Raw genomic sequence first — 24,687 nt, 5'->3', positions numbered from 1 at the left:
CCCCCCTGTCCCTGTCCCCATGTCCCTGTCCCCGTGTCCCCTCTGTCCCTGTCCCCCTGTCCCCGTGTCCCCTCTGTTCCTGTCCCCCCTGTCCCCATGTCCCCCATGTCCTCCATGTCCCCCCTGTCCCCATGTCCCTGTCCCCCTGTCCCCTCTGTCCCTGTCCCCATGTCCCCCCTGTCCCCGTGTCCCCCATGTCCCTGTCCCCTCTGTCCCTGTCCCCATGTCCCTGTCCCCTCTGTCCCCGTGTCCCCCCTGTCCCCGTGTCCCCTCTGTCCCTGTCCCCATGTCCCCATGTCCCTGTCCCCTCTGTCCCTGTCCCCCTGTCCCCTCTGTCCCTGTCCCCCATGTCCCCTCCTGTCCATGTCCCCTCCTGTCCCTGTCCCCATGTCCCCTCCTGTCCCTGTCCCCTCTGTCCCTGTCCCCTCTGTCCCTGTCCCCATGTCCCCTCTGTCCCCATGTCCCCTCTGTCCCTGTCCCCGTGTCCCTCTGTCCCTGTCCCCCTGTCCCCATGTCCCCCTCTGTCCCTGTCCCCGTGTCCCCCCTGTCCCCGTGTCCCCTCTGTCCCTGTCCCATGTCCCCCTCTGTCCCTGTCCCCCCTGTCCCCATGTCCCCTCTGTCCCTGTCCCCCTGTCCCCTCTGTCCCTGTCCCCCTGTCCCCTCTGTCCCTGTCCCCCTGTCCCCTCTGTCCCTGTCCCCATGTCCCTGTCCCCCCTGTCCCCATGTCCCCTCTGTCCCTGTCCCCATCCCCGTGGCCTCCAAATCCCTCCCGACATTCCAGGGACGGGGACAATCCCCGGGGGGTGGCAGTGGCGGTGCCACCACGGCGCGGGGACTGTCACTGTCACTGTCACCTCCATGGGGATGTGACACCCGCGGGCGGCAGAAGCGAAACCTCGTGGCTGTCACAGCTGTCCCCGGACTTTCCTGCTCGGGTGGCCTGGAGGTGACATCAAGGAGGGTGGCAGGGCTGGGTGTCACCACCGGGCATGAAAACACCGGGATGGGGCAGTGGGGACACCCTGGGGACATCGTGGGGACATCGGGGACCACCCCGAGGACATCAGGGGCCACCCTGGGGACATTGGGGTCTATCCTGTGGACATCAGGGACACCATGGGGACATTGGGGACCGTCCTGGGACACCCTGGGGACGTCAGGGATCACCCTGGGGACGTCAGTGATCACCCTGGGGACATCAGGGACACCCTGGGGACATGAGGGATGTTCCCACGGTTCTAGAGGTGACAAAAATCGCCTCACGTCAAACAGCGACAGAATAGAGGAAGTCGCAACCCGGGTGACACCGCTGGTGACAGGGGGGTGACATCCCTGTCACGAGCTGGGGGTGGCACCTCAGGGCATGTGGGGGGGGCACCACGCTGAGCCCGGTTTGGGGACAAGGAGGGGACAGGGAAAGGGGGACAGGAATTTTCCTGCGACAGGAAAATTGTCCCTTCCTGGGACTGGGGACACAGAATTGTCCCGTCCTGGGGAAAACTGTCCCATTCCACGACAGGGTTCACAAAAAATCGTCCCATCCCGGGCAGGAAAATTGTCCCATTCCAGGACAGGGTTCACAAAAATTGTCCCATTCCAGGACAAGGGGGAACAGGAAAATTGTCCCGTTCAGGGGCAGGGGTCAGGAAATCGCCCCGGGGAGGGGAAGGAGAGGCCGGAGCCGGCCCCGGGCAGCCCCCCCGGTACCCCCCGGTCCCCCCGGTACCCCCCGGTATCCCCCGGTTCCCCTCCGGTCCCGGGCAGCCCCCCCGGTCCCTCCCGGCCTCTCCGGTCCCCCTGGTCCCCTCCGGCCCCCCCGGTCCCCGCACGATTTCGCCGCAAAGCCCCGGAAATTCCCCGGGGAGGGAGGAGGGGGACGGGCCTGGGGATACAAAAAAAAAAAAGAAAAAAACGGGGGCGGGAGCGGCCGGGAGAAAGCGGAGGGAGAGAGACACGGGGACGGGGACAGGGACAGGGACAGACACGGGGACAGACACGGGGACAGACACGGGGACACGGGGGAAAGCAGAGCCCACCCCGAGACCCCGAACTGAACCGACCCGGAAGAGCCCAAAGGGACCCGAGCGGGGAAACCGAAGCGGATCCGTCCCGGGGAAACCGAATCGATCCAGCCCGGAAAATCCGAATCGATCAGCCCGGGGAATCCGAATTGATCCAGCCCGGAGATCCCGAATCGATCCAGCCCGGGGAATCCGAATTGATCCAGCCCGGAAAATCCGAATTGATCCGTCTGGGGAATCCGAATCGATCCGTCCTGGGGAAACCGAATTGATCCAGCCCGGAGATCCCGAATCGATCCAGCCCGGGGAATCCGAATTGATCCAGCCCAGAGAACTCGGAGAATCAGAACCGACCTTTCCCGGTGCTCCCGGAAAACCCGAACCGATCCTTCTCAAAAAAACCCGGGAAATCCGAATCGATCCAGCCCGGAGAATCCGAATTCATCCATCCCGGAGAATCCGAATTCACCCATCCCGGAGAATCCGAACCCACCCTTCCTGGGGTCCGGATCCAACCCAGAGACCCCAAAAACCCCAAAACCCGCACCAGCAGCGGGCCCCGCTGTCCCCCCGCCATGGTGGCCCCCGCGCTGCTGGCACTAGCCCTGGGCACCTGGGCTGTCACCGCAGGTGAGGGGGACACCGAGGGCAGGGGGGATGGGGGGGGTGGGGGGGGACAAACCCACGTGGTCGCCACATCGCCCCTTTAGTCGCCACATTGCCCCTTTAGTCGCCACATCGCCCCTTTAGTCGCCACATTGCCCCTTTAGTCGCCACATCGCCCCTTTAGTCGCCACCCCAAAAATGTCACCGAGCCCCTTTGGGGGGAGGATGTGGTGGCAGAGCTGTCGCCCATTCGGGGAATTTTATTAATTTTTTAATACCCCCTCTCCACTAGAAAAAAAAATATTTTTTTTAATTATTTTTTTTTTTAATACCGCCCCCACCGCCGGGGAATTTTATGATTTTGTTTATCCATTTTTTAAAAAAAAATTATTTATTTTGTTTTTTTTTTTTTTTTTTTCTCCCTGCCTTTCCTGGCCGGAGCTTTCCGGGAAAAGGGAGGGATTGGTTTTGCTGAAAGAGGATCGGAAATCTCAGCCCTGCCGGGGAATCCCCTCGCTCTCCACCGGGGGCTCAGCCTGGGGGGATTCCGAGGCTCCTTCTTCAATTTTTTTTTTTTTTATTTAATTTTTTTTTTTTTTTTTAGATTTTTTATTTTTTCTTTTTTTCCCCCAGATTCAATTTTTAATTTTTTTTTAGATTTTTTTTTTTTAATTTTTTAAAATATTTTTTAATTTTTTAAAATTTTTTTTAGACTTTTCCAAAATTTTTTTTCCGGATTTTTTAAACTTTTTAATTTTTTTTTTTTTAGATTTAAATTTTTTTTTAATTTTTAAATTTTAAATTTAAAAAAAAATTTAAATGCTTTTTTGTAATTTTTAAGATTTTTTTAAATTATAATTTTTAATTGTCTTTAATTTAAAAAAAACCAAACTTTTCTCTGTTTCCATTTCGTTTCTGGGGCTTTCCGGTCACATACTGCGTTTCTTTTTTTTTTTTTTTTTTTTTTTGGCTTCCTGGGGAATTTTCACCCGAATTTTTTGCTCACCACGATGATCTCACCGGGGATGTTTTATTGGGAAATAAACGAAATTTAAGGATGAAGACGAATTTTTCCTCCAGGAATTGGAAATTCCCCAAATTCCCCCTTTTATCACCCCCCAAATTTTTTTTTTAATTTTATTTTTTTTTATTTCTTCTCCAGGAGCTGGATCCGATTTATTTTATTTTATTTTTATTATTTTTTGGAATTCCGGGGTGGAGTTGGGGCTTTGTCCTTCTGGACAAAAGGTGGAAAATGAGTTTATTGATAGGAAAATTTGTTCTGATAAAAGTTGAGATAAAAGGGTTTAGTCAGAATTATTTGCTGCTGTGGGGGGAGTAGGAAATAAATATTAATATGGGGCAGGATGGGATTTGGAAGCGATTTTTAGGGGATTTTAATGGGGATTTTAAGGGATTTTAATAGAATTATACTGGGATTTTACTAGGATTTTAATGGGATTTTAATAGATTTTTAAATGGTATTTTACTGGTATTTTAATGGCGTTTTATAAGGTTTTTATGGGGTTTTTATGGGGATTTTGTAGTTCAGGCCTCTTTCACCACAACCCCCCCGAGCTGCCCCACCCCATCCCAGCGCTGATTTCCCATTTTTCCCCATTTTTCCCCCATTATTTTTCCATATTTCCCAATTTTTCCTCCCATTGTTTTTCCCCATTTTCCCCCATTGTTTTTTCCCATTTTTCCCGATTTCTCCCCTATTTTTCCCCATTTCCCTCCATTATTTTTTCCCATATTTCGCAATTTTTCACCCATTATTTTTCCCGTATTTCTAATTTTTCCCCCATCGTTTTTCCCATTTTTCCCCATTTTCCCCCCATTGTTTTTCCCATTTTTCCCGATTTCTCCCATTATTTTTCCCCATTTCCCCCATTTTCCCCCATTATTTCCCCATTATTTTTCCCATCATTTCCCCGTTATTTTTCCCATTATTTCCCCGTTTTTTTCCCCATTTCCCCCCATTATTTCCCCGTTATTTTTCCCATTATTTCCCCATTTCCCCCCATTATTTTTCCCTATTTTTCCCCATTTTCCCCCGTTATTTTTCCCTATTTTTCCCCATTTCCCCCGTTATTTTCCCTATTTTTCCCCATTTCCCCCCGTTATTTTTCCCTATTTTTCCCCATTTCCCCCCATTATTTCCCCGTTATTTTTCCCATTATTTCCCCGTTATTTTTCCCCATTGCCCCCCGTTATTTTTCCCTATTTTTCCCCATTTCCCCCCATTATTTTTCCCTAATTTTCCCCATTTCCCCCCATTATTTCCCCGTCATTTTTCTCCATTTCCCCCCATTATTTTTCCCCATTTTCCCCCATTATTTCCCCGTTATTTTTCCCCATTTTCCCCATTATTTTTCCCTATTTTTCCCCATTTCCCCCATTATTTTTCCCTAATTTTCCCCATTTCCCCCCGTTATTTTTCCCCATTTCCCCCATTATTTCCCCGTCATTTCCCCCCATTATTTCCCCGTTATTTTTCCCGATTTCCCCCAATCTCACCCCATTTTTCCTCTCTCTTTTCCAGCCTCGCTGTCCCCATCCCTGTCCCCGGTGTCCCCGGTGTCCCCCTCCGTGTCCTCCCCGCTCCTGTCCCTGTCCCCCCCGAACCCCAAGCCCCACTCCTCCTCCATCGTCACCTGCGCCTTTGGCCACCTCGGGCTGCCCGGGGTCGCCACCGTCACCATCACGGCCAACGGCAGCGCCCTGGGGACCACGGAGCAGTGGGGTGACCACCAGGGTGACCACCAGGATGGAGCCCAGGGTGACCACCAGGGTGGCCACCAGGATGGAGCCCAGGGTGGCCACCAGGATGGAGCCCAGGGTGGCCCCCGGGCCGGCCGGGTCACGGCCGTGCTCACTCCGGACAAGGAGGGGCCCGTCCAGCTGAGCTGCAGCGTCCGAGCGGCCGGAGTGGACAAACGGGCGAACACGACGGTGGAGGTTTATAGTGAGTGACCGCTGAGTGACCACTGAGTGACCGCTGAGTGACCATTGAGTGACCGCTGAGTGACCGCTGGGGACACTGAGTGACCATTGAGTGACCGCTGAGTGACCGCTGAGTGACTGCTGGGGACACTGAGTGACCGCTGAGTGACCGCTGAGTGACCGCTGAGTGACCATTGAGTGACCGCTGAGTGACCGCTGAGTGACCGCCGAGTGACCATAGGGGACACTGAGTGACCGCTGAGTGACTGCTGGGGACACTGAGTGACCATTGAGTGACCGCTGAGTGACCACTGAGTGACCATAGGGGACACTGAGTGACCATTGAGTGACCGCTGGGGACACTGAGTGACCGCTGAGTGACCGCTGAGTGACCATAGGGGACACTGAGTGACCGCTGAGTGACCACTGAGTGACCGCTGAGTGACTGCTGGGAACACTGACCGCTGAGTGACCACTGAGTGACCGCTGAGTGACCGCTGGGGACACTGAGTGACCATAGGGGACTGAGTGACCATTGAGTGACCAGAAGGGACAGAGCGACCACTGAGTGACCACTGAGTGACCAGAGGGGACTGAGTGACCGCTGAGTGACCGCTGGGGACTGAGTGACCATTGAGTGACCATAGGGGACACTGAGTGACCATAGGGGACATTGGACAGGGGACACTGAGTGACCACAGAGTGACCAGAGGGGACACCGCACAGGTGACACCGCACAGGTGACACCGTACAGGTGACACCGTACAGGTGACAGTGACCACACCGCACAGGTGACACTGAGTGACCACAGGTGACACCGCACAGGTGACACCGCACAGGTGACAGTGACCACACCGCACAGGTGACAGTGACCACACCACACAGGTGACACTGACCACACTGGGCGGGTGACACTGAGTGACCAGAGGGGACACCGTACAGGTGACACCGTACAGGTGACAGTGACCACACCGGGCAGGTGACACCGCACAGGTGACAGTGACCACACTGGGCAGGTGACACTGAGTGACCACAGGTGACACCGCACAGGTGACACCGCACAGGTCCAGTGACCACACCGCACAGGTGACAGTGACCACATCACACAGGTGACAGTGACCACACCGCGCAGGTGACACCGCGCAGGTGACACCGCGCAGGTGACAGTGACCACACCGCACAGGTGACAGTGACCACATCACACAGGTGACAGTGACCACACCGCGCAGGTGACACCGCACAGGTGACACCGCGCAGGTGCCGCCCCGCAGGTGGCCTCAGCGGTGTCCTTGTCCCCAGGTGTGCCCCAGCCGGAGCTGGACGTGCCGGAGGCGGCGCTGGCGGGCGCGGAGCTGCGCGGGCGCTGCGCTTTGCCCGCCGGGGCCGTCAAGGACATCCAGGTGCGCGTCCGCTCCGCCTCCCACCAGGTGCGGTTCCCGGGCGGGGAATGGGCGCGGCCGCCGCTGGAATTCGCCATCGCGGTGCCCGACGAGGAGGAGGAGGATGGGGAGGAAGAGCTGGAGCTGAGCTGCGAGGCCGAGCTGGACCCCTTCATCCCCCGGCGGGTGCAGCGGAGGATCCCGGTCAGAGGTGAGTCAGGGATGGAGAATTCCCGGCGGGAATCCCGGGTTTTAGCCCGGGTTTTTCCTCAAATTTATCCGGGATTTTCCTGGTCCTTATCCTGCCTTTTCCTCATCCCTGTTCCGCTTTTTCCTGGTGTTTTATCCTGGATTTTCCTGCTGTTTTAGCCTGATTTTCCTGGTGTTTTATCTTGGATTTTCCTGGTGTTTAATCCTGGATTTTCCTGGTCTTTTAGCCTGGATTTTCCTGGTGTTTTAGCCTGGATTTTCCTGGTGTTTAATCCTGGATTTTCCTGGTGTTTAATCCTGGATTTTCCTGGTGTTTTAGCCTGGATTTTCCTGCTGTTTTAGCCTGGATTTTCCTGCTGTTTTAGCCTGGATTTTTCTTGTCTTTATCCTGGATTTTCCTGTTGCCTTATCCCACCTTTTCCCATTTTCCCCAATTCTTATCCCCCGTTTTCCCCTCCTTATCCTGTTTTTTTTCCCAGTTCTTTCCCCACTTTTTTTTCCCCATTTCCCCCCAATCCTTTTCCCATTTTTCCCACTTCTCATCCTTTTTTTTTGTTTTTTTGTTGGTTTTTTTTTGTTTTTTTTTTCCCCCCCTCCCTGCAGCCAAGCCCCGCCTGGACCCCCGGCATTGCCCGGGCCACCAAAACTGGACGGAGGGCGAGCAGGAGATCCTGGAATGCCGAGCCCGGGGCCGGCCCCGGCACTCGTGAATGTTCCAAGGCCGGGAATTCCGGGAATTCCTCCGGGAATTCGCTGCCCGTGGGAATCGCTCAGCGCGCCCGGCGAGCCCAGGCCGGGCTTTACCGGTGCCGGGCCTGGAACGAGCTGGGCTCGGCCGAGAGCAACGTCACCCTCTGGGTGCTCTGTGAGTTTTGGGGTTTTTTTTGGGGATATTTGGGGTTTTTGGGGTTGTTTTTGGGATATTTGGGGGGGTTTTTTGGGCAACGTCACCTCTGGGTGCTCTGTGAGTTTTTGGGGTTTTTTTGGGGATATTTGGGGTTTTTTTGGGGGGTTTTGGGATATTTGGGGGTTTTGGGCAAGGTCACCCTCTGGGTGCTCTGTGCGTTTTTGGGGATATTTGTGGGTTTTGGGGATATTTGGGGGTTTGGGGGTTTTTTTGGGCTATTCGGGTTTTGGGGTTTTTGGGCAATGTCACCCTCTGGGTGCTCTGTGCGTTTTTGGGTTTTTTTGGGGGTTTTTGGGATATTTGGGGGTTTTGGGATATTTGGGGGTTTTTGGGCAACGTCACCCTCTGGGTGCTCTGTGCGTTTTTGGGGTTTTTTGGGATATTTGGGGTTGTTTTAGGGATATTTGGGGTTTTTGGGGGGGGTTGGGATATTTGGGGTTTTTGGGGGGTTTTGGGGATATTTGGGGTTTTTTGGGAGGCTTTTGGGATATTTGGGGTTTTTGGGATATTTGGGGGTTTTGGGCAATGTCACCCTCTGGGTGCTCTGTGAGTTTTGGGGGATATTTGGGGGTTTTGGGGGTTTTTGGGATATTTGGGGTTGTTTTAGGGATATTTGGGGGTGGTTTTGGGATATTTGGGGGGTTTTGGGATATTTGGGGTCTTTGGGATATTTGGGGGTTTTTGGGCAACGTCACCCTCTGGGTGCACTCTGCGTTTTTGGGGATATTTGTGGGGTTTTGGGGATATTTGGGGGTTTTGGGATATTTGGGGGTTTGGGGGTTTTTTGGGGATATTTGGGGGTTTTTGGGCAAGGTCACCCTCTGGGTGCTCTGTGAGTTTTTGGGTTTTTTTGGGGGGTTTTGGATATTTGGGGGTTTTGGGGTTTTTTGGGCAACGTCACCCTCTGGGTGCTCTGTGAGTTTTGGGGGGTTTTTGGGGATATTTGGGGTTTTTGGGATATTTGGGGTTGTTTTAGGGATATTTGGGGTTTTTGGGATATTTGGGAGTTTTTGGCAATGTCACCCTCTGGGTGCTCTGTGCGTTTTTGGGGTTTTTTTTGGGGGTATTTGGGGGTGTTTTAGGGATATTTGGGGGTTTTGGGGGGTTTTAGGGATATTTGGGGTTTTTGGGGGTTTTTTGGGGATATTTGGGGGTTAATGAGTGACGTCACCCTCTGGGTGCTCTGTGAGTTTTTTGGGGTTTTTTTTTGGGATATTTGGGGTTTTTGGGGGTTTTTGGGATATTTGGGGCTTTTTGGGCAATGTCACCCTCTGGGTGCGCTGTGCGTTTTTGGGGATATTTGTGGGGTTTTGGGGATATTTGGGGGTTTTGGGTTTTTTGGGATATTTGGGGGTTTTGGGAGGTTTTGGGCAATGTCACCCTCTGGGTGCTCTGTGCGTTTTTGGGTTTTTTGGGGGATATTTGGGGTTGTTTTAGGATATTTGGGGTTTTTTTGGGGGGGGTTGGGGATATTTGGGGGTTAATGAGTGACGTCACCCTCTGGGTTTTTGGGTTTTTTTTGAGTTTTTTGGGCTATTTGGGGTTTTGGAGTCCTGGGGCTTCTTTGAGATATTTGGGGTTTTTGAGGTTTTTGGGATATTTGGGTTCTTGGGTGATCCTGGTGATTCTTTGGGGATTTTTTTTTTTTTTTTGTTGTTCTCCGGGATTTTTTGGATTTAGGGTGTTTCTCTGGGATTTTGGGTTTTGTTTTTTTTTTTTTGGTTCTCTGGGATTTTTGGATTCCCCTGACCCCTCACCCCATTTTTTATTTTTTTTTTAAATTTTTTTTTATTCCCCCCCCCCAGATCATGACTCGGCCCCGCTCCTCCCGATTCTCCTCGGGGTTTTCATCCCTGTCCTGACTCTTCTCGTCCTGGCTGGATTTTATCTCGTCCACCACCACAACACCAAAATCGGCGAGTACCGGCTCTGGAAACGCCACCCCCCACCGGGCAAGGGACCCCCGCGGCCACCGAGCCACCCCGGGCCCCCAACGGAGCCCCCTGAGCCCAAAAATCCCCAAAAAAATCCAAAAAAATGAGCGATGGACACGCGGGTGCCAAACTGGGATGAAACTGGGATGGAACTGGGATGGAGGATCCCGAAGCTTTGGTTCTCCGAATTTTATTTTTTTTTTTGTGTTTTTCTTGGGGGTGGTTTTGGGGTGAATTCCGGGGATTTTTGGGGGGTGGATTTTGAGGATTTTTGTGGCGGAATTTGGGGTGAATTTCGGGGCGGATTTCGGTGATTTTTGGTTGGAATTTGGGGTGAATTTTGTGGGTTTTGGTGAGGAGGTTGTGACAAGTGCCGCCAATAAAAGCTGTGACGTCGTTGGGGACCGAAATTCCGGAGGGGTTTTTTTGGGAGTGGCACTGGGGGGGGGTGACCTGGGTGTCCCAAATTTGTCCCTGACCCACCTGGGGACATCCCCAGTGTCCCCAAATTGTCCCCAGTGTCCCCAAATGGTTCCCAGCCCACCTGGGGACATCCCCAGTGCTCCCAGTATCCCAGTTTGTCCCTCCTGCACCCCTGGGGACATTCCCAGTATCCCCAGTTTATTCCCAGTATCCCCAGTTTATTCCCAGTGTCCCCCCCCCCCCCCCCCCACTCCAGGTGGTCCCGCCCGTCCCCTCCCCTCCCCCACTCGGAGCCGCCCACGCTGGGGGGGAGGGGTGGGAATTCCGGGTGGGATTTTTTGGGAATTTTTTTGGATTTTTTTTTTTTTTTTTCCCGGGAGGGGGAGGGGTCGTGAAGCGCCGAGTGGGGGTGGGGGAGGATTTTTTTTTTTTTTTTTTTTTTGGGGGGGGTGGGGGTGGGGTGTGGGGGGGTCGGCGTGGGCGGGGGGAGGGGCAGCCCCGCGGGATCGGCGCGGTAACGGAGGAGCTGCCTTCGGCCTCTGCCTCCTCTTCCTCCTCATCCTCATCTTCCTCCCCCTCCCTCCTCGCTCTCTCCATCCCCTCCTCATCCTCCCCCTCCTCATCCTCCCCCTCCTCATCCTCCCCCTCCTCATCCTCCCCCTCCTCATCTCCGCCTTCCTCGCCGTCTCCATCCCCTTCACCCTCACCCTCCTCCTCCTCTTCATCTCCATCCTCCTCCTCCTCCTCGCCGTCTCCATCCTCCCCTCCTCATCCTCCCCATCCTCTTCCTCATCCCCCCCTCCTCCTCCTCCTCCTCCTCATCTCCGCCTTCCTCGCTGTCTCCATCCCCCCCTCACCCTCCTCCTCTTCCTCTTCATCTCCTCCTCCTCCTCCTCCTCCTCCTCCTCCTCCTCCCCCCCATGGCCCCCTCCCCCCCTCCCCTTTTGCCCCCCCTCGCTCTGGCGCTCGCAGGTAAAGGTGGGGGAGGGGGCGGAGGGGGCGGAGGGGGGGGGGAAGGGGCTCGAAATTTAATTTTTTTTATTTTATGGGAAGGGGGCGTCTCTGAGAATCCCCAAAATTAATTAATCCCCCCCAGAAAAATAATTAATCCCTGCCCGTTTTGGGGTCTCTGTTAAATTTTGGGGGTCCCTGTCCCCAGTTTGGGGGTCCCAGCCCCATTTCGGGGTGTCCCTGTCCCCATTTTGGGGGTCCCTGTCCCCAGTTTGGGGGTCCCAGCCCCGTTTTGGGGGTCCCTGTCCCCATTTCGGGGTGTCCCTCTCCCCATTTTGGGGTCCCAGCCCCGTTTTGGGGGTCCCTGTCCCCATTTCGGGGTGTCCCTGTCCCCATTTTGGGGGTCCCAGCCCCGTTTTGGGGGGTCCCAGCTGTCACAGGTGTCGCCCTGGGCTCCTTCACGGTGCTGTCGTGGCCGCGCGTGGCCGTGGTGACATTCGGGGGCTCGGTCACCGTCAACTGCAGCCGCAGCTCGTGCCCGGGCGACAACGCCACCCTGACTATCGCGACATCGCTGCCCGCCACCCCCGGCCCGGGGGGGCTCCTGTGGCAAAGCTTCCGCCTCCGGAACGTGTCGCGATGGAGACCCGGGGCTGTCACCTGCTCCGGCCGCTGCGGCGACACCCGCGCCACCGCCAGCACCGCCCTCATCGTCTACCGTGAGTGTCGCGACAGCGGGGACAGCAGGGTGGGACAGCCAGGGTGACACGGCGGTGACACCGGAGCCGGGGACAGCAGGGTGGGGACACCGATGGTGGCACTCAGCTCGCCCCCAGGGTGGGTGACACCGATGGTGACACGGTGGTGGCACTCAGCTCGCCCCCAGCGTTGGTGACATCGTGGTGGCACTCAGCTCGCCCCCGGGGCTGGTGACATCGTGGTGGCACTCAGCTCGCCCCCGGGGTTGGTGACATGGTGGTGGCACTCAGCTCGCCCCCAGGGTGGGTGACACCGATGGTGACACGGTGGTGGCACTCAGCTCGCCCCCGGGGCTGGTGACATCGTGGTGGCACTCAGCTCGCCCCCGGGGTTGGTGACACCGATGGTGACACCGATGGTGGCACTCAGCTCGCCCCCGGGGCTGGTGACATCGTGGTGGCACTCAGCTCGCCCCCAGGATTGGTGACGTGGTGCTGGTGGCACCTTCCTTGTCCCCAGAGTTGCCACAATGGGTGGGGACACTCGCGGTGACGCGGCGGTGACCCCGGAGCCGCTGCCCAGCAGGGTGGGGACACTGACGGTGACATTCTCACCCCAGAGCTGCCCCGGAAGGTGGCCCTGGAGCCGGTGCCAGCCGTGGCCGTGGGTGACAGCGCGAACCTGACGTGTCACGTGCTGGAGGTGGCACCTGTGGCCAACCTGACGGTGACGCTCAGGCGCGGCACCGAGACCCTGCGCACGCAGAGCTTCGGGGACAGCGATGGCAGCGCCAGCGTGGCCGTGAGCCACGAGCTGATCGCCACCCGCGGCGACCACGGCCAGGATGTCACCTGCCACGCCGAGCTGTCCCTGCGGCCACACGGGCCCCTGTTCGCCCGCCGCCGCCGCCCCCGTGCGGCTCTCGGTGTTCGGTGAGGGGGGGGGGGGGTGACGCCGTGGTGACGTCGTGGTGACGTCACGGGGGTGGCATTGTGGCATTGTCACCATGGGGCACTGGGGAGGGATCTGGGAGGGGTTTCGGGGTCCCCAGTCTGTCCCCAGTGTCATTCCCAGTGTCCCCAGTCTGTCCCCGGTTCATTCCCAGTGTCCCCAGTCTGTCCCCGGTTTGTCCCCAGTGTCCTCAGTTTGATTCCCAGTGTCCCCAGTTTGTCCCCAGTTTGTCTCGTTTCATTCCAGTGTCCCCAGTTTGTCCCAGTTCATTCCCAGTGTCCCCAGTCTGTCCCCAGTTCATTCCCAGTGTCCCCAGGTTCATTCCCAGTGTCCCCAGTTTGTCCCCAGCTTGATTCCCAGTATCCCCAGTCTGTCCCCAGTTCATTCCCAGTATCCCCAGTTCATTCCCAGTGTCCCCAGTCTGTCCCCAGTTCATTCCCAGTGTCCCCAGTTTGTCCCCAGTTCATTCCCAGTATCCCCAGTTCATTCCCAGTGTCCCCAGTTTGTCCCCAGTTTGTCCCCAGTTCATTCTCAGTGTCCCCAGTTTGATTCCCAGTGTCCCAGTTTGATTCCCAGTGTCCCAGTTTGATTCCCAGTTTGTCCCCAGTTCATTCCCAGTGTCCCAGTTTGATTCCAGTGTCCCAGTTTGATTCCCAGTTTGTCCCCAGTTCATTCCCAGTGTCCCAGTTTGATTCCCAGTGTCCCCAGTTTGATTCCCAGTTTGTCCCCAGTTCATTCCCAGTATCCCCAGTTCATTCCCAGTGTTCCCAGTTTGTCCCCAGTTCATTCTCAGCGTCCCAGTTTGATTCCCAGTCTGCCCCCAGTTCATTCCAGTGTCCCCAGTTTGTCCCCAGTTCATTCCAGTATCCCCAGTTCATTCCCAGTATCCCCAGTTCATTCCCAGTGTTCCCAGTTTGTCCCCAGTTTGTCCCCAGTTCATTCTCAGCGTCCCAGTTTGACTCCAGTCTGTCCCAGTTCATTCCCAGTGTTCCCAGTTTGTCCCCAGTTTGTCCCCAGTTCATTCCCAGTATCCCCAGTTCATTCCCAGTGTCCCAGTTCATTCCCAGTGTCCCAGTTTGATTCCAGTGTCCCCAGTTCAATCCAGTATCCCCAGTTTATCCCTCCCTTGTCCCCGCAGCTCTCCCGGACCCCCCTCTCCTCCTCGCCCCCTCCCTCCTCGAGGTCGCCACCTCGGCCAACGCCACTTGCCACATCTCCGGCGCCTTCCCTGTCGGCGACGTCCGCGTCACGGCCGCGCTGGACCGGGAGCCTCTCAACGTCACCTCTGTCGCGACAGGCGACACGGTGACAGCCCGGGCCGAGCTGCCACCGCTGCCACCGGGCCAGCACGAGCTCAACTGCACGGCCCAGGTGGCCACGGTGGCCAAATCGGCGACGAGGCCGCTGCGAGTTTATGGTAAGGCGATAAACCAGAAAATTCCCCTCCCACACACACAAAAAAAAATTAAAATAAATAAATTTTTATTTGGGGATTGATGGAAAATCCTCGCAGAATTCCCGGAGTTCGCCCTGGAGCTCAGCCCGGCGCCGGCGGTGGCGAGCAGGGAGGTGACGGTGGCTTGCGGCGTCGGCGACACTCGCGATGTCCCCGAGCTGCAGATCCGCGATGGCGACGGGCGAGTGCTGGCCCAGGGGCGGCGAGCGCGGCTGGGGCTCACCGTGGTGGCCAGCAGTGGTGACAATGGTCGCCAATTCCGCTGCCGGGCTAGCCTGGAGGTGGGCGACAGTGTCGTGACAAAGGAGGCGGAGGCGCGGCTGGAGGTGCTCTGTGAGTGTCCCGTTCCTTCCCCCCAGACCACCCCAAATTCCCATTTTCCCCCACCCCAAATTCCCATTTTCCCCCCAAAATTCCCATTTTTCCCCCTAAAATTCCCATTTTCCCCCACCCCAAATTCCCATTTTCCCATCCCAAATTCCCATTTTCCCCCACCCCAAAATTCCCATTTTTCCCCCCCAAATTCCCCTTTTTCCCCCCCGAAATTCCAATTTCCCCCACCCCAAATTCCCATTTTCCCCCCAAAATTCCCATTTTCCCCCCCAAAATTCCCATTTTCCCCCCCAAATTCCCATTTTTCCCCCCCAAATTCCCATTTTTCTCCCCCCAGACCCTCCGGAATTCCCTCCCAGCGGTTGCCCCAGGGCCCGCTCGTGGCTCCGGGGCTCTCGCCAATTTCTCTCCTGCCTCGCCACCGGCAACCCCTCCCCCACCGTGCTGTGCGCTCGCCACGGGGCCACCGTGGCCACCACCGAGCCCTTGGTGGCCACCAAATCCCGAGCCGGGACCTACGAGTGCAAGGCCACCAACGCCCTGGGGACACGGAGCCGCCGCGTCACCGTCAGGGTGGAGTGTGAGTGACGGCCAGGTGGCCACCGGGGTCCTCCTGGTGGCCACCAAAGGCAGAGAGAAATAATTTTATATATTTTAATTTTTTTTCTTTTTTTTTTTTTTTAAGAGAACTGTTTGTTTCTATTGGGATTTATTGGGATTTATTGGTGCATAGTAGTATATTTATTAGTATTTATTAGGGTTTTTTAATATATTTATTAGCATATTTTAGTATATATATTAGAATATATTAGTATTTATTAGCATATTTTAGTATATCTATTAGAATATATTAGTATTTATTAGACTTTGGTTTTTAAAATTTTTTTTAAATTTTTCCAGCTGCTAGATGATGATTTTTATTATTATTATTATTATTATTATTATTATTATTATTATTATTATTATTATTATTTGTATTCACTATTGATTCCGGTGTCCCCAGATGAGCCCACGCTGTCGGAGTCGGGGTGTCCGGAGCGCCAGGTGTGGGTGGAGGGGCAGCGGTGGCACCTGGAGTGTCACAGCGACGGGGACCCCGCGCCCAGGACGCGCTGCCACCGCCGGGGGGACAATGACGGGGACAATCATGGAGGAATTCAAGATGGAGGAATTCAAAATGGCGGCACTCGTGGTGACACTCAAGATGGCGGCACTCATGGTGGAACTCGAGATGGCCACACTCAAGATGGCGGCACTGATGGTGGAACTCGTGACACTCAAAATGGCGGCTCTCAAGACGGTGGAACTCAAGATGGGGACACTCAAGATGGCGGCAGTCATGGGGACACTCAAGATGGCGGCATTCAAGATGGCGGAACCCGATATGGGGACACTCAAGATGGCGGCATTCAAGATGGCGGAACCCGATATGGGGACACTCAAGATGGCGGAACTCAAGATGGCAGCACTTATGGGGACACTCAAGATGGTGACACTCAGGGTGACAGCGGACATGGGGACACTCAAGATGGTGTCACTCGTGGTGGTGGCACTCATGATGTCACTCGTGGTGGCCCTCAGGGCCCAGGAGGCCGCGTTGTCACCAGGGCCGATGGCGGCCTCTACGTGTGCCGGGCCAGCAACCGGCACGGGGTGGCCGAGAGGAGAATCCTCGTCACCGTGGAGTGTGAGTGACACCGGGGACACGGGGAGGGGACACGGGGAGGGGACACGGGGAGGGGACACGGAAAAACCTACAAAAAACAACAAAAAAACCCCCAAAAACCCAAAATCCCCAAAAAATCCTGCGAGAAAAAAAACCCCAAAAAAACCAAAATCCAAAACCAACCCCGCAAAAAAAAAACCCCAAACAACCCCCTCCAAAAAGCCCCCCCAAAAAATTCCAACCCCCCCCTCCAAAAAAACCCAAAACTCCAAAAATCCCAAAAAATCCCCAAAATCCCCCAAACCCTCCCTTTCCCCCCGGGCCCGGGGTTTTTTCTCTTTGATTTTTTTTTTTTTTTAGGTTTGTTTTGGTTTTTTTCTCTTTGATTTTTTGGGTTTTGGGGTTTTTTTGAGTTTGTTTTGGGGTTTTCTGGGGTTTTTTTGGTGGGGGGAGAGGTCCCGGTTGATCCCGACAATGTCGCGGCGCTGACGTCACCGCCATCGCCACGACGACGTCACCACCGCCGCGGTGATTACATCATCGCTACCGCGGCTACGACATCACCGCTGTCGTCACCGTGACATCACCCCCACCGCCATTACACCGCCGCTGTCGCGACCGTGACGTCACCGCCGTCGCTCCTGTCGCCCTCTCCGCAGACCCCCCGAGCCTCCCCGAGCGCGGCTGCCCCGGGCGCCGCCGGTGGCTGCAGGGAGCCCCGGGCGAGCTGAGCTGCCGGGCCAGCGGCAACCCCCGGCCGCGCGTCACCTGCGCCAGGATCGGCCCCGAGCGGCAATATCGCCACAATCGCGACTATCGCGACGATGACGGTGACTACCGTGACGATTACGACGACGATCGCGACGATTATCGCGACTACCGCGACGATGACGGTGACTATCGCGATGATAGCGGCAGCTATCGCGATGATAGCGGCAGCTATCGCGATGATACCGGCCGCTATCGCGATGATACGGGCAGCTATCGCGATGATACCGGCCGTTATCGCGATGATACGGGCAGCTATCGCGATGATACCGGCCGTTATCGCGATGATACCGGCAGCTATCGCGATGATAATCGAGACTATCGCGAGACGGAGAACGGCAGCCACGTCACCGCCAACGTCACGCGAGGGCACGCGGGCGTCTACGAGTGCCGGGCGAGCAACGAGCACGGCTGGGCCAGCAAAAATGTCAGCGTGGCCGTGGAGTGTGAGCGGGGAAATGGGGAAAATGGGGAAAAAAATGGGAATTTGGGGATAAAAATGGGAATTTTGGGGGGATAAAAAGGGGAAATTTTGGGGATAAAAATGGGAATTTTGGGGGAAAAAAATGGGAATTTCTGGGGATTAAAAGCGGGAATTTTGGGGATAAAAATGGGAATTTTTGCGGTAAAAACGTGAAATTTTGGGGGATAAAAATGTGAATTTGGGGGATAAAAAGGGGAATTTTGGGGATAAAAACGTGAATTTTGGGCCATAAAAATGGAAATTTTGGGGGGATAAAAGTTGGAAATTTTGGGGATAAAAATGGGAATTTTTGGGGATAAAAATGGAAATTTTGGGGGGATAAAAAGGGGAATTTGGGGGGCGATAAAGAGGGGAATTTTGGGGGGATAAAAATGTGAATTTTGGGGGATAAAAATTGGAATTTTGGGGGACAAAAATGGGAATATTTTGGGGAGAAAAACGGGAATTTTGGGGGGATAAAAAGGGGGATTTTGGGGGGGATAAAGAGGGGAATTTTGGGGGGATAAAAATGTGAATTTTGGGGGATAAAAATGGAAATTTTTGAGGAGAAAAATGGGAATTTTGGGGGATAAAAATGTGAATTTTGGGGGATAAAAATGGAAATTTTGGGGGATAAAAATGGGAATTTTGGGGGATAAAAATGTGAATTTTTGGGGGATAAAAATGGAAATTTTTTGGGGATAAAAAGGGAATTTTGGGGGATAAAAAGGGAATTTTGGGGGGCATAAAAATGGAAATTTTTTGGGGATAAAAATGGAAATTTTGGGGGGATAAAGAGGGGAATTTTGGAGGGATAAAAATGTGAATTTTTGCGGATAAAAATGTGAATTTTGGGGGATAAAAAGGGGAATTTTGGGGGGCATAAAGAGGGGAATTTTGGGGGGTAAAAATGTGAATTTTGGGGGATAAAAATGTGAAATTTTGGGGATAAAAATGTGAATTTTGGGGATAAAGAGGGGAATTTTGGGGGATAAAAATGGAAATTTTGGGGGATAAAAATGTGAATTTTTCGGATAAAAAAAGGGAATATTTTGAGGATAAAAATGGGAATTTTGGGGGATAAAAAGGGGAATTTGGGGATAAAAATGTGAATTTTTGGGGATAAAAATGTGAATTTTTGGGGGATAAAGAGGGGAATTTTGGGGATAAAGAGGGGAATTTTGGGGGGCATAAAGAAGGGAATTTGGGGATAAAAATGGGAATTTTGGGGGGATAAAAATGGAAATTTTGGGGGATAAAAATGTGGATTTTGGGACATAAAAATGGAATTTTGGGAGGATAAAGAGGGGATTTTTGGGGCATAAAAATGTGAATTTTTGGGGGATAAAGAGGGGAATTTTGGGGATAAAGAGGGGAATTTTGGGGACATAAAAATGTGAATTTTGGGGGGCGTAAAATGTGAATTTTGGGGGACATAAAAACGGAATTTTCGGGACATAAAACCGTAAATTTCGATACATAAAAAAGTAAAATTGTTGCGCCGCCAACCCCACGCTCATTCTAACCCCCGTCCCCCCCCCCCCATTTCGTGGCCGTGTCCCCGCAGTCCCTCCCCGGGCAGTGTCGGTGCTCGTGGAACCCTCCGGTCCCGTTGCCGTCGGTCACGACACCACCGTGCATTGCCGGGCCCTGGGGAAACCCCGGCCGCGGCTCAGCTGGGCCCTGCCCCCCGCGGCCAACGTGCGCTGGGCCCGCGATAATCGCTCTGTCGCGATAGTCGGAGCCACGGCCGCCAACGGGGGGCGCTACACGTGCACGGCAACGAACCGGCACGGCCGGAGAGCGGCGAGCGCCGAGCTCCGAGTGAGCGGTGAGAGGGGATTGGGAATTGGGTTTTAATTATTGTGATTTTGGTTTTTGTTTTTAATTGTTTTTGGGGGGTTTGTTAAGGTTTTGGGGGGGGTTTTTGTTTTTTTTTTTTTTTTTGGGGGGGGGGTTTTTTTAATTTTTGGGGGGGTTTTTTGGTTGTTTTTTTTATTTTTGGGGTTTTTTTTAAATTTTTTGGGGTTTTTTGGTTTTTTTTTAATTTTTTGGGGTTTTTTTAAAATTTTTTGGGGTTTTTTTTGTTTTTTTTTTTTAATTTTTTGGGTTTTTTTTAAATTTTTTGGGGGTTTTTTTGATTTTTTTCTTAATTTTTGGGGGGTTTTTTGGTTGTTTTTTTAATTTTTTGGGTTTTTTTTTTGTTTTTTTTTAATATTTGGGGGTTTTTTTAAATTTTTTGGGGGGGTTTTTTGGTTGTTTTTTTAATTTTTGGGGGGTTTTTTGGATTTTTTTTAATTTTGGGGGGTTTTTTTAAATTTTTGGGGGTTTTGGTTGTTTTTTTAATTTTTGGGGGTTTTTTTTAAATTTTTTGGGGGGGTTTTTTGGTTGTTTTTTTAATTTTTGGGGGGTTTTTTGGATTTTTTTTAATTTTGGGGGGTTTTTTTAAATTTTTGGGGGGTTTTGGTTGTTTTTTTAATTTTTGGGGGGTTTTTTTAAATTTTTTGGGGGGGTTTTTTGTTTTTTTTTTTATTTTTTGGGGTTTTTTTAAATTTTGGGGGTTTTTTTTTTGGTTTTTTTTAATTTTGGGGGTTTTTCTTTTAAATTTTTTGGGGGGTTTTTGGTTGTTAATTTTTGGGGGGTTTTTGGTTTTTTTCTTAATTTTTTGGGGGTTTTTTGGTTGTTTTTTTAATTTTTTGGGGTTTTTAATTTTTTTTTTAATTTTTTGGGAGGTTTTGGGGTTTTTTTTAATTTTTGGGGCTTTTTTTAAATTTTTTGGGGGGGTTGGGCTTTTTTTTTAAATTTTGGGGGGTTTTTGGTTGTTTTTTTAATTTTTGGGGGGTTTTTTGGTTGTTTTTTTAATTTTGGGGTTTTTTTATTTTATTTTTTTTTAATTTTGGGGTGTTTTTTTGATTTTTTTTTAATTTTTGGGGGGGTTTTTTGATTTTTTTTTAATTTTTGGGGGTTTTTTGATTGTTTTTTTTAAATTTTTGGGGGGGGTTGGGGTTTATTTTAATTTTTTGGGGTTTTTTTTTTAGTTTTTGAGGGGTTATTTGGTTTTTTTTAATTTTGGGGGGTTTTTTTAAATTTTTTGGGGGGTTTGGGGGTTTTTTAAATTTTTTTTGGTTTTTTTTTAATTTTTGAGGGTTTTTTTTAGTTTTTGGAGGTTTTTGGTTGTTTTTTTAATTTTTAATTTTTGGGGTTTTTTTTGATTTTTTTAAATTTTTGGGGGGGTTGGGGTTTTTTTAAATTATTTGGGGTTTTTTTGTTTTTTTTTTTTATTTTTGGGGGTTTTTTGGGTTTTTTTAAAATTATTGGGGGGTGTTGGGGGCTTTTGTTAAATTGTTGGGGGCTTTTTTTTTAATTTTGGGTTTTGGGTTTTTTTTTATTTTTTGGGGGGTTTGTGGTTATTTTTAAATTTTTTGGGGGAGTTTTGGAGTTTGGGTTTTTTTTTAGGCTTTTGTTTTGGGTTTATTTAGGGTTTTGGGGTTTTTTTTTTTTAGGGTTTAATTGGTGTTTTTTGGGGATTTTTTTAATTTTTGGGGGGGTTTTGGGGAGGTTCTTTAGTTTGGTTTTTGGGGTTTCTCTTTTGTTTTTTTTTAGTGTTTTGTTTTGTGTTTATTTGGGTTTTTGGGGTTTTTTTTTCAGGGCTTTCTTTTGGTTTTTTTTTGTTTTTTTAGGGGGTGTTATTTTGTTTTTTTGGTGGTTTTTTTTTATTTTGTTTGAATTTTTATTATTTTTTTTTGGAGAGAGTGGGAGATTTTTAGAATTTTCTTCATTTTTTCAACATTTTTTTTAAGCTTTTTAACTTATTTTTCGTGTGTTTTTTACAGGAATTTTTCCCTTTTTTTTTTTAAATTTCAAATTTTATTTTTTCCCCCGTTTTTTTCAGAGAGCTGGCTGGTGTTACTGGTGTTACTGGGAGCACTGGGAGGCGGCTCCGTGTTGGCCTCGATGCTCGCCGGGGGCTTCTTTGTGAGAAGGGGGGCGTGTAAAAAGGGCGAGTACAACGTGAGAGAGGCCGAGGGCTGCGGCCGCCCCGGGGGCGTCTTTGGGATTCAGCTCACACAGCCCGGAGGGATCAATTAAATACAAATAAAAAGGGAAAAAAATAAAATTTGAGGAAAAAAAAAATTTGGGGGAAAAACGGGAAAAAAAGTGGAAAAAAAGTGAAGAAAAAGTGAAAAAAAAGTGAAAAAAAAGTGGAAAAAAAAGTGAAAAAAAGTGAAAAAAGTGAAAAGAAGTGAAAAAAGTGAAGAAAAAGTGAAAAAAAGGTGAAAAAAAAAGGGAAAAAAGTGGAAAAAAGTGAAAAAAAAGTGAAAAAAAACGAAAAAAAGTGAAAAAAAGTGAAAAAAAAACGAAAAGTGAAAAAAAAGTGAAAAAAAAGTGAAAAAAAAAAGAAAAAAAATCCGAAAAAAAGGTGAAAAAAAGTGAAAAAAAAGTGAAAAAAATAAAGAAAAAAAATCCGAAAAAAGGTGAAAAAAAGTGGAAAAAAACCGAAAAAAAAGTGAAAAAAAAACCCGAAAAGAAGTGAAAAAAAGTGAAAAAAACCCGAAAAAAAAGTGAAAAAAAAAAAGAAAAAAAAAAGAAAAAAAGGCGAAAAAACCCCCAAAAAACCTGCAAAAAATACCCCACAAAAAAAAACAAACAAAAAAAATTAAAATTTAAAAAATCCCAATGTGAGAGAGGCCGAGGGCTGCGGCCGCCCCGGGGGCGTCTTTGGGATTCAACTCAACACAGCCCTGAGGGCAAAATAAAAATAAAATAATTTTTATTTTTTTCTTTTTTGTGGGGAGGGTTTTTCACCCATTTTTAGGGGATTTTGGCGCCATAAAAACCCGAATTTTTTTCTTTTTAATTCAACAAAATACCACCAACCTTGAGACTTACGATGTGAGAATGAATTTTATTTTTTTGGAGGGGGGTCCCCCGTATTTCAGGGAATTTCGGGTGGATTTGGGGTGGATTTGGGGTGGATTTGGGGGTGGATTTGGGGGATTTTTGGGGGCCCCCCCCGCGGTCAGTGGGGTTTGGGCACGTGCCCGTCCACGTAGAAATTTCGGGTGATTTTGGCAGGACGATCTGAGCCCCTCCAGGGCCGGGCTCAGTAAAACCTGACAGCCCAGGCGGGAATTCTCCTGCAGCTGAGGAGCCTGGTCCAGCAAATCCTCCTCCCTGCAGCGACACAAACGGCGCTGGACGGACTGGGAGCGACTGGGAGGGACTGGGAGCCACTGGGAGGGGATTGGAGAGACTGGGAGGGACTGGGAGCGACTGGGAGGGGATTGGGAGCCACTGGGATGGGACTGGGAGGGACTGGGAGCCACTGGGATGGGACTGGGAGGGACTGGGATGGGATTGGGGGGGACTGGAGCCACTGGGATGGACTGGGAGCGACTGGGAAGGGACTGGAGCCACTGGGAGGGACTGGGAACGACTGGGAGGGGACTGGGATGGAGTGGGAGGGACTGGGATGGACTGGGAGCCACTGGGAGGGACTGGGAGCCACTGGGATGGGACTGGGAGAGACTGGGAGCCACTGGGATGGGACTGGGAGCGACTGGGAGGGGATTGGGAGGGGACTGGAGGGGTTTGGGGGTTTTGGGGGATTTCTTGGGATTTTTTGGGGGATTTTTGAGGGATTTTTGGGGGGATTTTTTTGGATTTTTCGGGGGGATTTTTTTTATTATTATTTTTTGGGGGTTTCTTTACCTCTCGTCGGGCGCCGGGATCCGGCTCAGGTGCGGCTCGCTGATGTAAACGTGACAGGTGGAACAGGCCAGGGAGGCCTCGCAGGCACCTGGGGAGCGCGGCCGTGTCGGGAATATCGCGATAACACCGGGGATACCGCGATAACACCGGGAATATCGCGATAATACCGCGAATACCGCGATAACCCGAGAATACCGCGATAACACCGGGGATACCGCGATAACACCGGGAATATCGCGATAACACCGGGAATATCAGGATAAACACCGGGGATAGCGAGATAACCGTAGGGATAGCGGGATAAACACCGGGGATAGCGGATAACACCGGGGATACCGCGATAAACACCGGGAATATCAGGATAAACACCGGGGATAGCGGGACATCCCTTCCCATTCCATTCCCACCATTCCCATTCCCGTTCCCATTCCAATTCCATTTTCCCGTTGCCATTCCCGTTCCCATCCCCATTCCAATCCCATCCCCATTCCCCCCATTCCCGTTCCCGTTCCCATCCCATTCCCCGTTCCCCGTTCCGTTCCCATTCCCGACCCTCTAGCTCCAGCCCGTGTTTTTGCGCCAGCTGCAGGACGTTGTCGCCGGCTCTGCCTCGCACCGGCACCCGCCGCCCTTCCCGGTCCACGAACACCACGTTAACCCTGGGGACGGACACCGGGGCTCGCTCAGCGCCAGCGGGGCCTCGCTCCCGGCACCGCCGCCCCGGGCTCGTGTCCCCGCTACCCACACGGCGGCCTCGGCTCTTCCGCCGCGGCCCGGCCGCTGCTGAGCCTGCGGGAAACGTCCCGGAGGAGCCGCCGCGTCACGGAGCCGCCGCTCGCCGTCATGGGCGCCGCCATGTTGGGGCGGCACGTGATCCGTGCCACGTGACCGGAAAAGGGTGGGCGTGACCAGGGCAGGAAGCGCGCCGCTGTTGTTTGCACCACGTGACCGTCGCCGTGGTAACAGCGTGGTCAACACCGGAAGTGAACGTGACAAACACAGGAAGTGAAAGTGACCGAAGCGCGAAGTGAACGCGACCGGACCGGGGAGCGAAAGCGGCGGAAACCGGAAGTGAGCGTGAGGAGAACCGGAAGTGAGCGCGGCCTACATCGCGCTCTAAAAGCCCGAGCGCGAATTTGGGGAAAAATTTTGGGGGAAAATTTGGGAATTTTGGGCTCCAGGGGGGAATTTGGGGGAAGCTGGAAGGAGAAAGGGACGCCCTGTAATGGCGGTGGCGTTTGGGGAGATTCGGAAATAACGAA

The 24,687-nt window shown here is 51.9% G+C and overlaps 3 protein-coding genes across 4 annotated transcripts; 2 read left to right on the top strand and 1 right to left on the bottom strand.

The window, feature by feature from the left end:
- The first annotated feature begins 1,784 nt into the window (after positions 1-1,784).
- LOC148220639 (intercellular adhesion molecule 5-like) lies at positions 1,785-10,413 on the top strand. Of its 2 annotated transcripts, XM_088154983.1 has the most exons (5): positions 1,785-2,651; positions 5,173-5,595; positions 6,873-7,163; positions 7,642-8,027; positions 9,875-10,413. In XM_088154983.1, the coding sequence occupies exons 1-5, from the start codon at positions 2,597-2,599 to the stop codon at positions 9,929-9,931; spliced, it is 1,212 nt and encodes a 403-aa protein (XP_088011109.1). In that variant the 5' UTR covers positions 1,785-2,596; the 3' UTR covers positions 9,932-10,413. The 2 variants fall into 2 exon arrangements, with proteins under 2 accessions (XP_088011109.1, XP_088011110.1); XM_088154984.1 differs by lacking the exon at positions 9,875-10,413 and having other exon boundaries at positions 7,766-7,887.
- A 495-nt stretch (positions 10,414-10,908) lies between these two features.
- On the top strand, positions 10,909-22,602 carry LOC148220638 (intercellular adhesion molecule 5-like). Its single transcript, XM_088154968.1, is given in 11 exon segments — positions 10,909-11,398; positions 11,809-12,096; positions 12,696-12,976; positions 12,978-13,008; positions 14,166-14,444; positions 14,541-14,816; positions 15,154-15,396; positions 15,820-16,503; positions 17,142-17,696; positions 19,281-19,544; positions 21,606-22,602. Coding segments are annotated over 11 exon segments (3,150 nt in total). The 5' UTR covers positions 10,909-11,346; the 3' UTR covers positions 21,803-22,602.
- A 2-nt stretch (positions 22,603-22,604) lies between these two features.
- Positions 22,605-24,425, bottom strand: FDX2 (ferredoxin 2). Its single transcript, XM_088154994.1, is given in 5 exon segments — positions 22,605-22,788; positions 22,790-22,888; positions 23,426-23,513; positions 23,978-24,084; positions 24,173-24,425. Coding segments are annotated over 5 exon segments (459 nt in total). The 5' UTR covers positions 24,283-24,425; the 3' UTR covers positions 22,605-22,733.
- Positions 24,426-24,687: the final 262 nt, after the last annotated feature.

This window comes from Sturnus vulgaris, chromosome 33 (genome assembly GCF_052056855.1).
Source record: "Sturnus vulgaris isolate bStuVul1 chromosome 33, bStuVul1.hap1, whole genome shotgun sequence".
NCBI lineage: Eukaryota > Metazoa > Chordata > Aves > Passeriformes > Sturnidae > Sturnus > Sturnus vulgaris.
Note: the sequence above shows the minus strand (reverse complement) of the source record. Positions and strands in the feature narration are given on the sequence as shown.